This window comes from Dermacentor andersoni, chromosome 7 (assembly GCF_023375885.2).
Source record: "Dermacentor andersoni chromosome 7, qqDerAnde1_hic_scaffold, whole genome shotgun sequence".
NCBI lineage: Eukaryota > Metazoa > Arthropoda > Arachnida > Ixodida > Ixodidae > Dermacentor > Dermacentor andersoni.
In genome coordinates, this window is record NC_092820.1 from 68,512,325 (window position 1) to 68,528,413 (window position 16,089).

Genomic DNA, 16,089 nt, shown 5'->3' on the forward strand with positions numbered 1-16,089 from the left:
CACATGATGCAATGGTGTAAATGAGTCCGTTAACATGCAGGGCCTATTCAGATGGAACCAACAAGTTTCAGGGTATGCGTCAAAGTACACGGATAAAATGCCTTGGTGTCACAGCTGTTTACTTGGATGTCTCAGCGAACTTTCAAAATGTCTTAAAGGTTGTCTGTGGTAGATAGCTCAATTCTAGTTTACTAGCCGGTCTACTCGAAGCGATGGACACTACTTGCACAAAAAAATTTAATGCAAAATCAGCTAATTAACTGGAATTCACTAAGTAATTTTAGCTAATTATCTTATGACCCATATTGCAATTTACAAATTGTAGCAGTGGATTTCGCAAGGCGAATCCACTTTGAACGAATTCTCAGGACGATACCAGTTTCGAGATATAATTTCCTGAACTTTGCGGAGAAATGCATTGGCGTTCCAGTCACTTGTGTGCTTCAGTGCATGAACCGATGTATCGTCAACAAATTAACTGGAACGCCAATGCATTTCTCCGCAAAGTTCGGGAATTTATAGCTCGAATTTGGTGTCATCTTGAAAATTCGTTCTAAGTGAATCCGCTTTGCCAATTTAACGGCTAGAATTTGTAAATTGCAATATGGGCCATAATGTAATTAGTTAAAACCTAATTAATGAATTCCTATCAATTAATGAATTTTGGATGTCAATTGTTTGTGCAAGTATTGTCCACCCCTTCGAGTAGACCAGCTCATGAACTAGAATTGTGATCTCTACCACAGCAACTTTTAAATATTTTTGAGTGTTCGCTGAGACACCCAAGTAAATAGCTATGACATCTTGTATATATGCAATGCTCGAGGGAAGTAATCAGGGACGCTATAAGCTAAAGCTATTCGAAACTATTCTATTCCAATTCTGCAATCAGCTCTCCACAATTGTGCAAAAAGTTTTCAGGCGACCTCCACTTCGCCTGTCTGTCACGCGACATCGCGAAAACCGCGAGAACGCCCCATGAGATATGATGTATGCATACTGATTATGCATGATAAGACCAAACGAAACCAAAATAACTATTTCTGATGCCTTTTCGATGCCTTTTTTTGCTATTTTCTCTTTGCTATTGATCAAACGTTTTCGGGCTGCTCTCACTTCGCCTGTCTGCCAAGCGATGTGACAAAACTGTGCTAACTCACCTCGTCAAAATGACATGTGTGTGTTAAAGACGCATTAATACGCCGAACGCAATTGAATGTTTTTCGGAATTTCGGAAAAAAATTTCGACCAGCTACAGCGAGCTAAGTAAGGGGAAGCGGACCAATCGCAGACGCCGGCACCACCCTCTTCATCCGGTTATCTACTTTCATTGTGCTGGCTCGACACCATCGAAACCCTATGCACTTAAGCGTGCTCCTCGCCTCTTGTCCGGCAATTTGATGAGAAAATCTGCTCAATGTAAGCAATGCTATTCGCTTCGGAAGCAAAAAAAGTGACCACCAATAAACGAGGAGCGCGTTTGATTGGGCTTTTCAAACAACGCTGTAGGTTACCGCCCGGTGCTTGCGTCGGTCGTAACGTAAATTTGACGTCAGGAGATTGGAATAAAAAGAGATTGGAATAGTTTTACGTTATAGGGCTCAAGGACACCAACTCATTTTGCTGACTCTGACTTCGTATATCTCGAAATTAGTGCTAGTAACAAAATTGGTTCCGATTGCATAGGTCCTGCACGTTGACGGCCTCTAATTCCGCCATTACAGCACGTCTTCTAAAGAGATTAATTAAACATACAGTTAGCACGATTTTTTCAAATAAATGGTTCTGCACTTGCGACTTATCCAGAATGCAATGTCCACCACTTAAGGTAACCCTATTGAAGAAGCGGAACACGCTGGTATCTGCGACAAAAGGCTTTGAAAATCGACACCAGAAAAAAAAAACACCCGGTATCTGTGAATAAAAAAAGAAAAAGAAGAAAACCTAAAAATAAATACCGTCAAAAGAAGATGGCCGCGGACAGGCCAGGCTCTTGCCATCGTGAGGAAGTCGACGGCCCGTGTGTGGGCCGAACGCGGTCACCATGATTTAACCGGTGGTCATGACACCGGCCCGGTGTCGTCTGCCGAACGCCTGGCGGTGGTCGGCAAACGAGCTGGCGACGTGCAAAAACCAAGCTCGGCCCGACCGAAATGGCCGAGATTGGGCCGTCTACTTTTTAACTGGCCATAGGCGTCGGCCCGATCTTCTGCCGAGCTAATTTTTTTTTTGCTTGGGATGGCCATTTTTGGCTGACAAGCGCAGTGCATACAATGCGCGCTAAAGATCGTGTATGCAAAGTATTACATCGCTAGTCGCCGCGGAGACAGCTGAAATTTCAAACCCAACGTCATTTGCCCTGCTCCTGGCGGGCGCCGCGCTCCAAGCCGAACGGTGACGTATACGAGCTAGTGCGCCTACGTACATGTGTTTACGCTGTGACCTCGCTCATAGTGACAGGTGATTTCGAGAATTATTGAAGGCAACATTTGTTATTTGTATAATCTGTTGGTTCAGTAAACGAATGAATGCTTAGAAAAATAATAAAACACACAAACCGAATGTCTGCGTGTTTTTGTTTTACTTCGCACTGCAGCAAGAGAGATATACTTCGGTTTCGTCTGCTTGATACCACGTCGTGCAGTCGCGTGCGCACACACCGAAACAATGCCATTTTCTACTGTGTTCCAGCACGCGATCATGCTATGTGCTCCGCTTGTGCCTGCCTCAGTATTCGTGTAGCACTGACTTATACCACTAGTCAGGTGTCCTTTAGCACAGCGCGCAAAATCGTGCGCTGCGCGAAACGAGACAATCGCAACAGTTCGCGGGCGACGCTGTCAGCGCAAGTGCGCCGAGCCCCCAAAAAGTGAAGAGAAAAAAGAAAATGAAGGCGGTGTCCATGACGTATGCGTCACGCCATCGTCGAGCTCCGTTATGGGCGGACGCAGGGAAGGAATTTAGCTTTTGGAGGTTAGACGAGGCAAATGGAGAGAGTGTATCTGTTGGCAGTCGCGCTCGCCTCCTGAAATGGTGGGTTCCCGCCACTGAAATATTTCTATCTCGGCTATTAATGAACCGATTTGAAGAATGTTTGCCGCAGAACGCTCCCTAGAGAACACGTAACAACTTCTAGCGTATAACCAAAATTAGCTATGTTGCCTGGTGAAAGGATGTGTGCGCCGTACGGACACATGCAAACAAGTAACGGCTACACTCTAAAAACAGTTGCACCCTTTGGGGTGTATATTTGTCCCACAACGATAATCGTCATCTGTCTTGCCCGCGTTTCCTTTCTTTAACGCTGCGAGCCCGGTACTTCCCAGTCACGAACGGCATGCGCGTTATCAGTGTGACGCAGCATTCTCGACAGGAAAGTAGCGAGCGCCGAGTTTTCAAGAAAGGAAACGCAAGCAAGGCAGATGACGATTATTGTTGTGGGACAAATGTACACCCCAAAGGATGCAAACTGTTTTTAGAGTGTAGCAGACGACGCGCCGCGTCATGCACAGCACGGCCGCCTCGATCACGCGCGTGGTCGAGGCGGCCGTGTGCACAGTATTGTGGTTCAGCCAGTGTCCCCCAGGTGGCGACTGCGCTTGATCTCGCGGTCATTAGGAGACAGCAGGTGCCGGGCCCAACCCAGCCCAAAGGCATAATGCAAACGTGCTCGGGAAGGAGGCAGGCACACCAGTGCACGTGTGTCCCGTCGTAGAATGTACTTGTGAGCTTGTAGGAGAGCTCGGTGGTCAGGACCAAGCGAGACTGGCGGGGTGTCCGATAAAAATGTGAGTTGAGAGGAAGCTTTAGCTCGAGTGCTCCTATCTAAATACATGTAAAATGAGAATTGGTTTTTCTCGGCTACCACTGCACCAAATTTGACGAGGTTTGTTGCATTTAAAAGACAAACTTAAGATCTAGTGACTGTTGGTTTCGAATTTTTGAGTTAGGTCGTCAATTTTTTATTAAAAATTGGCTAGAATCGAAAATTTTCAAAAAACGAAACTATCAAGTTTACAACTCTGTTACTCAACCACTGAAAACGATAATACAATTCTGTGAATTGCATCTAACAGTACATCTAAAGCGGACAAAATTGATATGTCACACATGAATATAAAAAAATTTAATCATAGGGAAATACAACTTTTGCGAAACCGTTGTAACCAACGTAACAAATTCACGTAAGATGTAAGATGACATATTGAATTTGTCCGCTTTGAATGATCTAATGGATGCCGTTTACAGAACCGCGATATCAGTTCTTGATGCAGAGCTATGAATTTGTCAACTTCGTGCTTCTATTTTCTTCAAATGGTCAAATATTTGAAAATCGTTTTAACCCATTAATTCCCAGTATATGAAACACTATTCCAAAGTATAAAATATTTCTTCCTCATGTTCTTAGGGTCACTGGGAGGACCAATATTCAATAAAAAATTCGAAAGTATAGTCTGTGAATTAATTATGGAGTGTTGCATATATGCAACGCTGGGCAGTAATGTAGAAGACTTGGGCCAAGCCAAGTGAAAGACTTCTTTTATAAGCACCGTCCCTTCTGGCGCATATCACATCGAAAACAATACAAAGCGTAAGTAGGCCTGTTGGCAGCCTACCGGTGGTAGCTTACAAAACAGTTGCGATCCTTGTTCAAACAAAGCATCACCTGACACTTCGAACAAGAGACATACGTGTACCCCCCTGGGCATGCCTTGCAGCGGTTCCGTCGTGTATTCCATGTGGGCCAGTGTTTCTTGCTGTCTGTTCTGACGTCACGAGGTACATTTAAGCACACTTTCTTGAGTGGTGTGACATTCTCAATTGAAGGGCGCCCTGGTGGTCGCTTGTTGTGCAAGATAAGGCTTGTAGCGAGCTCAGAGAGGAATTCTCTCAAAGGCGGGGGCGACGATCCCTGCTGCTGAAGGATTCTCTTCTGCATGAGCCATGCATTAACAGCAGCCATCTTCAGCGTATGCCAAAATAAATACATATACCAGCGCTTTGACCTGATGGGAAAACGATATGAGAAGCACATTTTGTCAAGAAGGTCCACGCCACCCATCGATCTGTTATAGGCAGGGATGATCGCTGGGCAGTCTACAAAGACATGCTTCTTTTCCTTGCTATTCCATCTTTTAACGGAGGTTACCGGGTTGGTACCAATACAGTTGGAAAGGAGAGTTACAGAGCGGTTGTCATACCACTTCACGGCCACCATCGTCTTTTGATCACAGGAGGCAACGGAAGTATCGCAGGTACCCCGACCTCGCTTTTTCATCAATTTGTCATCCATTAACTTGCCGCACTTGAGTCTGTTTTCACGGACGGTGCCAATGTAGGAGATTCCCATTTTTGTGAGTTCTTCTACAAGGTGAGGGCCAGTAAAGAAGTTGTCAGCGACGACTAGATTGTCGTCTCGCTTCGGAAGGCTCGAACACAGCTGGAGCACAACACCAGCTCCCAACCCCAGCTGGTAGCCATCCTGGTAGCCATAAAAACCTTTGTTGCAGCGTTGGTATACATCAAAATCGTAGCACAGACCTGATTCTCCAGAACACGCCCAAACTTTCAGGCCCCATTTGCTTTTAGGTTTATTAGGCATGTATTGCCGAATGTAACAACGTCCACGGAAAGGGATCAGGACTTCGTCCACTGCTGACTTTTTTTCTTGGGGCAAGCCAATCATGTTGCTGCGCAAGGAAGTGAGCCATGGACGCACTTTCCAACACTTGTCTTCTTTAATTTTTTCAGTGGCCGCTTCATTATCAAAGAAATGCAAGTGACTTGTTATTTTCTCAAACCTGTTTCGAGACATAACCTGGGCCACTAATTCATATCTACTTCCACTTTTCCAGTAAGCACGAACCATGTGCATGTTTACAAGTCCCATCCTGAAGAACATACCCAGCACAGATGTCAGTTCCTCAACAGTGAGGTTTAGGGGGGTTCCATGTTTCTGAAAGTAGTACTTGTTGCTCTCATCCACGACAGCTTTCAACATGGAACGGGAAACAAACATGTCAAAGTATTGCTTGGCGCTCAGCGGCTCTGCAGGTGGCAGCGGAAAGTCGTTCTGGAAACTCACTGCTTCATTATCGAACTCCTTTTTCAGCCATGTGTACCGCTTCTTCGCGTTACTTGATTTCCCATCCCTTGCAGGAAAATCTGTCGTGCTTGGAACTTCTGCCTCAGCCTCGTCAGCCTCAGTTGAGTCGGCCCATTCTTCACCACTGCTGTCTCCAGACAGTTCATCTTCACTTCCCTCATCAGCAGAAAAATCACTCTCATTAGTGTCGATTACATCCAGCAGGTTTGCACGAACAAAACGTTTCGGCCTCTCTTTTGGAAGGGAATAGAACAATGCGGTTGAAATGGCAGTGGATGCCTGAAAAATCATTAAAAAAGCAAATTGAGCAAACCAATATGAAGGCAGAGACCTTACCGGTAGTCACATAAATGCACGTCACAATATAGACGACGCATTTCAAGCAGAGGAACAGTGTTGCATATCTGCAACAGCTGAAATTATGGCATTTTCTGCCCAGTGTTGCACATATGCAACACACCCCGTGCAAAAAATATCATCTACAACAGAGCAAGCGGCAAGCACGCTTTTACGTTCTAGACTAGTTTCTAGAGTGTTGACTACATACATTCAGTGAAAAAAGCAGCGCAGCTTCACCTAACATCTCATAAAAAAAGTTTACAGTACCTTGTTTGCGCAGCTTGCGGAAGACGTGGGTGCCGCCATTTTGCAAAGTGCAGAAAAGACAACTTTTGGCCACCAAGCGGCTAAGATAGTAACTTGGTGAAATGAAAAACCCTCAAGCCACAATAGTATGGACAACTTTGAACGATACAATGGGATCCTCACAAACGGCAGGGTGCGGAACTGGGCGTTGCAGATATGCAACAAGGGGCAATAATGGGTTAAGAAAATTCGAGCCCTAAATCGAAATTCCGCTTCCAACAGTCACTAGAATTTAACTTTCTCTTTCAAATGCAACAAATTTAATCAAAATCGGTCCAGGGGTTATCTCATAAAAACGTTTTTGCGTTTTACATGTATTTGAATAGGCCGCGTCGGAGTTCGGCCCGAGCTAAAGCTTCCTCTTAAGCATTTGGTCGGCCAGGCTGTCGAACGGACTCTGACTATGTCCGTGAATCATATGCACTGTAGTGCTGTACTGTGACTTGTTCAGCCTACATCTGTATGAGTGTATGTGCAACACGTATGTATAGTGTGTTTTAGAAGGAGTTTTAGTAACACAGCAAAATAATGTTCACGTCAGAATTATGTTTTCCGAAAAATTAATAAAATTTTACGCGGGAGTATCGCCTTGTGGAACCATTTCAGTTACCTGGATCCTCGTAATTCGTGCACTGTCTTTTTTTCCATGTAAACAACCGCGTATCAGTTTCATCCGAGGCCCTTGGTGAAGAAGAAACAGAGGAAGAAGACGGATCGCCTACTGGTTGCATCGGAGCCAAGATGAAGAACTTCAGCGTACAAGGTACCTTGCCCAAGTCTCCAGCTGACGCCCCACCCCAGTCGCTACAACTATCGATAATTCTAGGAAGACGAGTGCGATTACAATATTCACCTATAGCGTTCGCTGCAGGGTTAAATGTCAGCGCTGCAGGCAGCTTGGATTTGGTGTTTGCATCGTTCATTGCCTGCGTCGAGCACATCTGCATCAGCATTACAGTTGCAGCACTAGATAAAGGCTTTAATGGTCTGGCGTGCCTGCGGCTAGGCCTGCTGTAGGCAGGGCATCCTGCCTTCTCGCGAGGTCCCGGTACATTGGATTCTACATTTAATGCGAAGCATTCTTTGTCTCATGTCAGGTACTTTGTGGTGTTTTAATACAGCGCTTTGTTTTCGGCCTCTTCAATAAGAAAAGTGAGATGTCCGATTAGGTTAGGTGATGAAACCACTGTCACCCACCCTGAAAATAAAAAAAAAAAAAAAAACGATGAAGAACGAGAGTACATGCGCACGTCATATTTTGCATTATATAGGTCCCAGACGCAGGAATGGAACACGCCCATATTAGTCGACATTATCGTTGTCCTTGACGTGCGAGGGCGTCACGTGGTGTAGAAACAAGTTCCTCATGAAAGCGACAGTGCGCGACTTGTTCTCCACTAAGAGCCCGCAGACGCGAAAATCCCGGTCGGCGCAATCGGTGCACCTAGAAAAGGCATGCAAAAACCGCGTGTGCGGAGAGCGCAGCTCTGAAAAACATGGTGCGAGATCGCTGCACGGGAATAAGGGCGTTATTCATTTACTTCTCGCAGTGCGAAAGAGCGCATTTGCTTATAGATGAACAAATCAGCACAACGTTGTTTGAATACTGTATGCATCATCATCATCGTCGTCATCATCATCATCATCATAATCATAATCATATTTTAGGTCCACTGCAGGAAGAAGGTTTCTCCCTGCGATTTCGAATTACCGTTCTCCTGCGCCAACCGATTCCAACTAGCGCCGGCGAATTTCCTAATCTCATCGCCCCACCTAGTCTTCTGCCGGCCTCGATTGCGCTTCCCTTCTCTTGGTGCCCATTCTGTAACCCTAATGGTCCAACGGTTTATCTAACCTGCGCATTACATGACCTTCCCAGCTCCATTTTTTTCTCTTAATGTCAATTAGAATACCGGCTATACCCATTGCTCTCTGATCCAAACCGCCCTCTTTCTGTCTCTTAACGTTATGCCCAACATTCTTCGTTCCATCGATGTTTGTGTGGTCCTTAACTTATTCTCAAGCTTCTTTGTCAGTCTCCAAGTCTCTGCCCCATATGTCAGCACCGGTAAAATGCATTGATTGTACACCTTCCTTTTCAATGAGAATGATAAGCTTCCAGTCAAGAGCTGACAATATCTGCCGTATGCGATCCAACCAATTTTTATTGTTCTATGAATTTTCTTCTCATGATAAGGGTTCCCTGTGAGTAATTGACCTAGGTAAACGTACTCCTTCAGAGACTCTAGAGGCTGATTGGCGATCGTGAATTCTTGTTCCCTTGCCCGGCTATTTATCATTATCTTTGTCTTCTGCATATTAATCTTCAATCTCACTTTTACACTCTATCCGTTAAGGTCCTCAATCATTTGTTGTAAGTCGTCTGCAGTGTTGCTGAATATAACAATGTCATCGACAAACCGAAGGTTGTTGAGATATTCTCCGTGGATCTTTACTTCTGAGCCTTCCAAGTTTAATAGCTTGAGTACTTCTTCCAAGCAAGCAGTGAATAGCATTGGAAAGATTGTGTCCCCTTGCATGATGCCTTTCTTTATAGGTATCTTCCTACTTTTCTTGCGTAGAATTAGGTAACTGTGGAATGTCTGCACCGAATACCGTATGTTATGTCCTGGCTCCAAAGAGGCACTCCTTTTCTGTTATTTTAATTTTAATTTTTCAACCCTGTGGCGCGAAGGAAGCCTTGGGGAGAAGAAAAAAAAAGCCTTGTGAGTTACCTGTTTAACAGACCAAAGCGTGTCGCGTTGATCGCGGGCGCGAGGGCATCATTGAGCTTAGCTTCTGCTTCCGCATCAAAGAAATGCTCCCCCCAAAGAAGTACTTCACTTCTACATCTCTGCAACTCTTGACGTTATCATTTCCTTACGGCAGGCTTTCTGAATGTACCGCTTCATGTGAGCCCCAGAGTTAGGTTCAAACTATTCCACTGTGCAATAACGATTACTTGGGATCGTGCACTTAACGTGCACCTAAGTAATTACACGAGCATTTTTTTCGCATTCGACCACTATATTGCAATGGGTCCGCCCCGAATCCAACCGCGACGCGACTTTGAGCTTAGCATCACCACGCCATCCATAGTTGCGACTATGCGCCTTAAGTGCCCGTATTTTCAGCACAGTATCCCCGGGACGTTGCTAACTTAAAGTTGTTGGAATTCGGCCGGTGTTTTGAAATAGCATTCTTATAAAGTGCTGCTCAGCGAGTTAGGCTAGGGCATTGCGGTGAAGTTTGACGGATGACCGAAGAATCAGTGGTCCTATATTCATGGACACGCACAGAATGACGAACGGGTGAGGAGTTGCAAGACTGCTTACGCGAAGGGTTACAATAAAAATGATTACGTGTACCTATACTGAAAGTTACTATATGCCTTTCAATTTATAGGTGCACGAAATTGTGAGAATATATCCCTGTATTAAACGTTACTTGAGTAAAGGTTACAATATTATTTGTAACTTATAGGTGCACTAGTATGCCCCGTTATTAAAAGTTACCGGAGTAAAGGTTATACACACATTTGTGAGAATGTGCTTCTTTATTAAACGTTACCGTGCTAAGAGTGTACTCACTGAGCCTCCGCAACGGGTGTGCTGTAATGTCTGAAGCAACCACGTTAGCAAGCGCGAAAAGTGGGCAACCTGATCATAATAAAAAGCAGTAAGAAAAAAATCAGCCAAGAAAAGACGCACACAGGAAACGTACACAGGAAACATATGCTTCCTTTGTGCGTCTTTTATTGGCTGTTTTTTTTTCTTAGTACAATGGACCAACTAGCCCAACAACGTGTTTTACTACAATATAAAGTAGGATGAGCAGCGCGAATCATGACGAAGAACCCAAGCAAAAAAAAAAAAATAATTAAACTCTGTGGTTTTGCGTGCCTAAACCACGATCTGATTACGAGTCACGCCGTACTCTGGGATTCCGGTGTAACTTTGACCACCTGGGGTTCTTTTAGCGTGTACCAATCGCACGGCACGCGGAAAAACCCAAGTAACAGATGTCTTGTACGTATTTTACCCAAAAACAACAACCACCACCACCACCACCGCCTTCTTCCTATGTGGGCTTCGCTTCGCTTGGCGCTGCACATTTCAACGTGTAAGCACATTGCCACCGTCATGGTTTTTATACAAGTGGCTGTTTCCAGAGGCGTACTGGATGCTGCCGCCGACACTGGGTATCAAGAGGAGACCAGTGTTCAGCCTCGGCTTCCACGACTATGTGCACAGACCCCACGGGCTGTTCGACTGCTTCGAGATCGTGAGTCACTAATTCAGTATGAAAAACATTATGGGGTTTTACGTGTCAAAACAGCTTTCTGATTATGAGGCACGCCGTAGCGGAGGACTCCGGAAATTTCGACCACCTGGGGTTCTTTAACGTGCACCTAAATCTAAGGACCACGGGTGTTTTCGCATTTCGCCCCCATCGAAATGCGGCCGCCGTGGCCGGGATTCAGTCCCGCGACCTCGGGCTCAGCAGCCCAACATCGTAGCCACTCAGCAACCACGGCGGGTACGAATTCAATATAGGTCACAGCCTCGAGTGTGGGGTTCATTACACGCCATGCTAACAAGCGTGCCTGCTCGCTTATAGTCACACGTTGCGGGGCCCACGACTGTTCAATAGGAAGTTGTTTCCTAAAGCAACGCAGACAGATCGTGGGCATGGTCACTAGTGTCGTTCATCAGACATTTCGCATGAGGCAAATGGCTCAAGTGCCGCGCAGGACGTGATGCGAGGACAGACGGAACGCAAAATACGAACAAGACGCAGTTGGCACAAAACAGTGTTTGCACTGCGCTTTTCCACGCATCGTGGGAATTGAATTGAATTCTGGGGTTTTCCGCGCCAAAACCACGATTCGATTAGGAGGCACGCCGTAGTGATGGAATCTGTATTAATCTTGACCAGCGGGGGATCTTTAACCTGCCCCCACTGCATGGTGCAAGGGCGCTTTTGCATTTCGCCCCATCGGAAGGCGGCCGGTATTTACTATCGCGATCTCGTGCTTAGCAGGGCAGCACGATAGCCGATAAGCCACCGCGGCGGGTGCATCGTGTGACGTCGAGCTGGTCTCTGTATATGCACTGTGGAGCTTGTAGTGTGGCGTGCGCAAAAATATGAGTTTCTGTGGTCACAAGGCTCGGTGAAGATACCACAATGAATGGTACGCCTCGCAGTCTTCAGCTACCGAGCGTTTGTCGACCGGCAAAGGGAACATATCACGCGGAAAATGGACGCATCACATGCCACCTGATATTATACGTCGCGCTCAAGTAAATAGGCGGAAGTTGTCCTCGTTGATTTGTATAAGCGCGAGATTTATATTGTGCTGAGCGGCGTTATCTTCAGAGAACAAACAGAAACGGGTACAGAAAAAATAAATAAATTAAAAAAACCATGATATGCGTTACACATATTGCGCAATATTTCGTCCCTGCCATTCCAACGAGCCGGTCTCCGGTACAGATTGGTCGAGAATGTTTACTCTGTTAAAGCACACACTGTGCAATGGTTTCACGCTATTGCGATGAAGTTTTTTTGGTGTCCTCGCATTATGCACTTCTTTATACACTTGCGACACAAAGACCTGAATATGCAGTAGAAATTCGTAAGCGTGAAACTTATCGGAGGCCACATGGATTGACTATGAACCCTCCTGTCTGGCGTCTTAAGACTCCATGTTGGACTAGTTGCATGTATTGAATTCGTGGTGTCGAACACTGATGGACCATCCGATGTGAGGTTTAATGAACAATTAAGTGATAAGTGGGCAATTTCTGAGCCCGCTTAAGGCGTATTTGAGTGCACGGAGCAGACACGATGAAGAAAATATCGCGAAACGGATAAGCTCATGTGCTCGTTACAGGTCTACCTGTGTACTGCTGGCTGAAGTGCCATTCGGACGATATCATATGCAAGCGCACCTCTTGCACCGTGCTTTCATCGTATTCAGATATAATTGCCATTGTAACAAATATCGTAGCGACCATCGTAACTGTACTGCATATCTTGTGTACCGCTCCTACTTGGACCGAGAAGGTCAGCAGTATATTTTTAAATACATAATTGCCGATCAGCATGCTCCCAGTAGAATTGCGCAACGTCAGTGGCATGAGGCTACAACAAGGCTTGAACGGCTACCGTCATTCTGTTATATAATTATCGCAGCGGTTATATGCCCGCTGAAAAATAGATGTCAAGTTTGTCGACGATTCAGAAGCTTCGAGCTGCTACGGAAATTTCTGAGCTTAAGAAAAATCCTGGGCAGAAGCAGTGCAATTTTGGACAGAAGTTTCCTAGGCTCAATTAGCGCTGTATGGACCGTCTAATTAACAGCTTACCGAGCGAAAATAAAGGAAACCCGGAAGAGAAAGTACGTCAGGTAGTGAATAGGGCGGCAGCAACGTGAATCAATTGTCTACAAAGTTTGTGATTAACGATTGATTGTATTATTGATTGGTTGAATGACTGATTGAAGTTATTGCGCTATACGCACCTCAATACGACCATGCACTGACAATTAACAGCCATGCTGTTAATTGTTAGTGCTTCTATAAAGAAACAGTAAATAACAACACTAATTAAAGTACGGAGCCGTAATACGAACTTTATAACTTGTGATTGAACAGCCCCGTATAAGCCATACTCAATCGCTTTCCAAGTTACTATAGAAACTTAGGAAGCTGGTTGTCGCGTCTACGCGATGGTCAGCAAATCGACTGAAGCCAGAGCATCAGCAGGAGGGCTGGTTAGCGCGCTATACCCGCTTGCCCAATTAGCCCATCAATTTGGTTGAGTCGTCCAGTCCAGTGACAAACGAAACATGGGAACTGGTGTTAGGCTTACAAATGTCTTACATGTCGGGCGTTCAGAAAATGCAAACGCAAGCTCTTTTCTAAAGCTTTTGGAACTGGCACATTACAAATTTTATTTCTCTTAGTAGAATCAGTATTTTTAGGCATTTCTTATATATATTCGTGGTAACATTATTTAACTGATTTAGCCTACGCGTTGGACGTTGAATGATTTTTTTGTTCCCATTGTCTCGCTGAATACGTTTTATCATTGGAACAAGAGTCGTTCTTCTTTCCGCTCTGAATTATTATCCAGCACAAGGGGGCTGGTCCAGGATTGTTGTGAACGTGCACCAAGGAGGGTGTGATACTTCTGCTGGAGTAACAGTTCTCACGTGTTTAGCACCACTTTCTAGAGTCCCATTTCCGATGGAGCACTCTGATTCTATCTCGGCACAAGTAAAAGGAAAGTGCTCGAGCTATAACGTAAGGAGAGGCATCAGGGAGTTCGGCGACTCTTTACACGAAGTTAAATGCGGGATGAGCAGTTACTCCCTGCAGTATAGGAGTTTCCAGCACACCCTTCTAACAAGCGTGCGACACGGGAGATAACGCGCGGAACGCAGTATGCTGCGAGCATGAAAACAACAGGATGCACTATAATATAATTTCACATTGATTTGTGGCCTATGTTGGGCCCGAACAATAGCGATAATCTGTCTTGCGCGCTTTTTTCTCGTTTTGACGCTCTACGCTGGCGGCTCCCTGCAAATAACGTCGTCACGCTGATACGTGCTTGAGGCTCGGGACCTGAAAGTGCTGAACGCGCGCCCATAACGAATGTGATGGCAACGCAAGAGAGGCGACTATTATTGTTTGGGCACAAGATAAGCCTCAACGGGTAAACGTCTCCTTAGAATCCAATTCAATTCCAGGGTTTTTCGTGGCAGAACAACGATCTCATTATGAAACGCCGTAGTGGCGGACTCCTGATTATATTTGACCAGCAGCCGTTCTTGTACGTGTACCTAAGTTTGAGCACACGGGCGTTTTTGCACCCCATCGAAATGGGACCGCCCCGGCAGGGATCGAGCGTTCGACCTCGAGTTTAGCAGCGCAATGGTACAGCCACTAAGGTACCACGGCAGGCAATTTTTCTCTGAGAGTGTGGGACGTGATTCACATACTACAGGCTACAGTATAGACCTCGTTGACCTCGCTTGCCTTCTAAAGAGCACACGCTGGTGAAAGTTAGCAGTATTTTGGGGCTTTTAGCGGGTTTACGTCACTTGAGGATCGTATTATTATTGAAGACTCGTGCTCGCCGCCTCCTTGATCGCAGCTGGGCGGAGTGACCGTGTACATGATGATGTCCTCGACGCCGTGGATGGCATCTCGGGCGACGCGCTTCCTGTATGCGTGCTCCCTCACGTGTAGCCTCTGCGGCATCCACATGATCGTCTCCAGCATGCTGAGCCCCACTTCCGCCTTCTACCTGCCGCGCACCTTCTACGTAAGCATATGCGCAGGTGATAGAGAAGTGTGCGGAATATAACCAACCCTTATATATAACTTTCATTGATTACGAGAAAGCGTTTGATTCAGTCGAAATCTCAGCAGTCATGCAGGCATTACGGAATCAGGGTGTAATTAAATTATGAGGTTTTACGTGCCAAAACCACTTTCTGATTATGAGGCACGCCGTAGTGGAGGACTCCGGAAATTTCGACCACCAGGGGTTCTTTAACGTGCACCTAAATCTAAGTACACGGGTGTTTTCCCATTTCGCCCCCATTGAAATGCGGCCGCCGTAGCCGGGATTCGATCCCGTGACCTCGTGCTCAGCAGCCCAACACCATAGGCACTGAGCAACCACGGCGGGTGAATCAGGGTGTAGACGAGCCGTATGTAAAAATACTGAAAGGTATCTATAGTGGCTCCCCAGCCACCGTAGTCCTCCATAAAGAAAGCAACAAAATCCCAATAAAGAAGGGCGTCAGGCAGGGAGATACGATTTTTCCAATGCTATTCACATCGTGTTTACAGGAGGTATTCAGAGACCTGGATTGGGAAGAATCGGGGATAAGAGTTCATGAAGAATACCTTAGTAACTTGCGATTCGCTGATGATATTGCCTTGCTTAGTAACTCAGGGGACCAACTGCAATGCATGCTCACTGACCTGGAGAGGCAAAGCCGAAGGGTGGGCCTAAAAATTAATCTGCAGAAAACTAAAGTAATGTTTAACAGTCCCGGAAGAGAACAGCAGTTTATGATAGGTAGCGAGGCACTGGAAGTGGTAAGGGAATACATCTACTTAGGGCAGGTGGTGACCGCGGATCCGGATCATGAGACTGAAATAATCAGAAGAATAAGAATAAACTGGGGTGCGTTTGGCAATATTCTCAGATCAATGAACAGCAGGCTGCCATTATCCCTCAAGAGAAAAGTGTATAACAGCTGTGTATTACCAGTACTCACCTACAGGGCAGCAACCTGGAGGCTTGCGAAAAGA

At 45.7% G+C, this 16,089-nt stretch overlaps 2 protein-coding genes across 2 annotated transcripts in view; one reads left to right on the top strand and one right to left on the bottom strand.

Annotated features, from left to right (window-relative positions):
* LOC126534947 (uncharacterized) overlaps positions 1-16,089 on the top strand; it is a 37,273-nt gene that overhangs the window by 1,458 nt on the left and 19,726 nt on the right. The window contains exons 2-4 of the mRNA XM_055072818.2: positions 7,419-7,514; positions 10,923-11,035; positions 14,918-15,088. Coding sequence (XP_054928793.1) covers positions 7,493-7,514; positions 10,923-11,035; positions 14,918-15,088 — 306 coding nt within the window. The 5' untranslated portion in view covers positions 7,419-7,492. The remainder of the gene's footprint in view (positions 1-7,418; positions 7,515-10,922; positions 11,036-14,917; positions 15,089-16,089) is intronic.
* LOC129385752 (piggyBac transposable element-derived protein 3-like) lies at positions 4,523-6,845 on the bottom strand. Its single transcript, XM_055072817.2, has 2 exons — positions 6,713-6,845; positions 4,523-6,385 (listed from the first exon to the last, which is right to left on the bottom strand). The coding sequence occupies exons 1-2, from the start codon at positions 6,749-6,751 to the stop codon at positions 4,613-4,615; spliced, it is 1,812 nt and encodes a 603-aa protein (XP_054928792.1). The 5' UTR covers positions 6,752-6,845; the 3' UTR covers positions 4,523-4,612.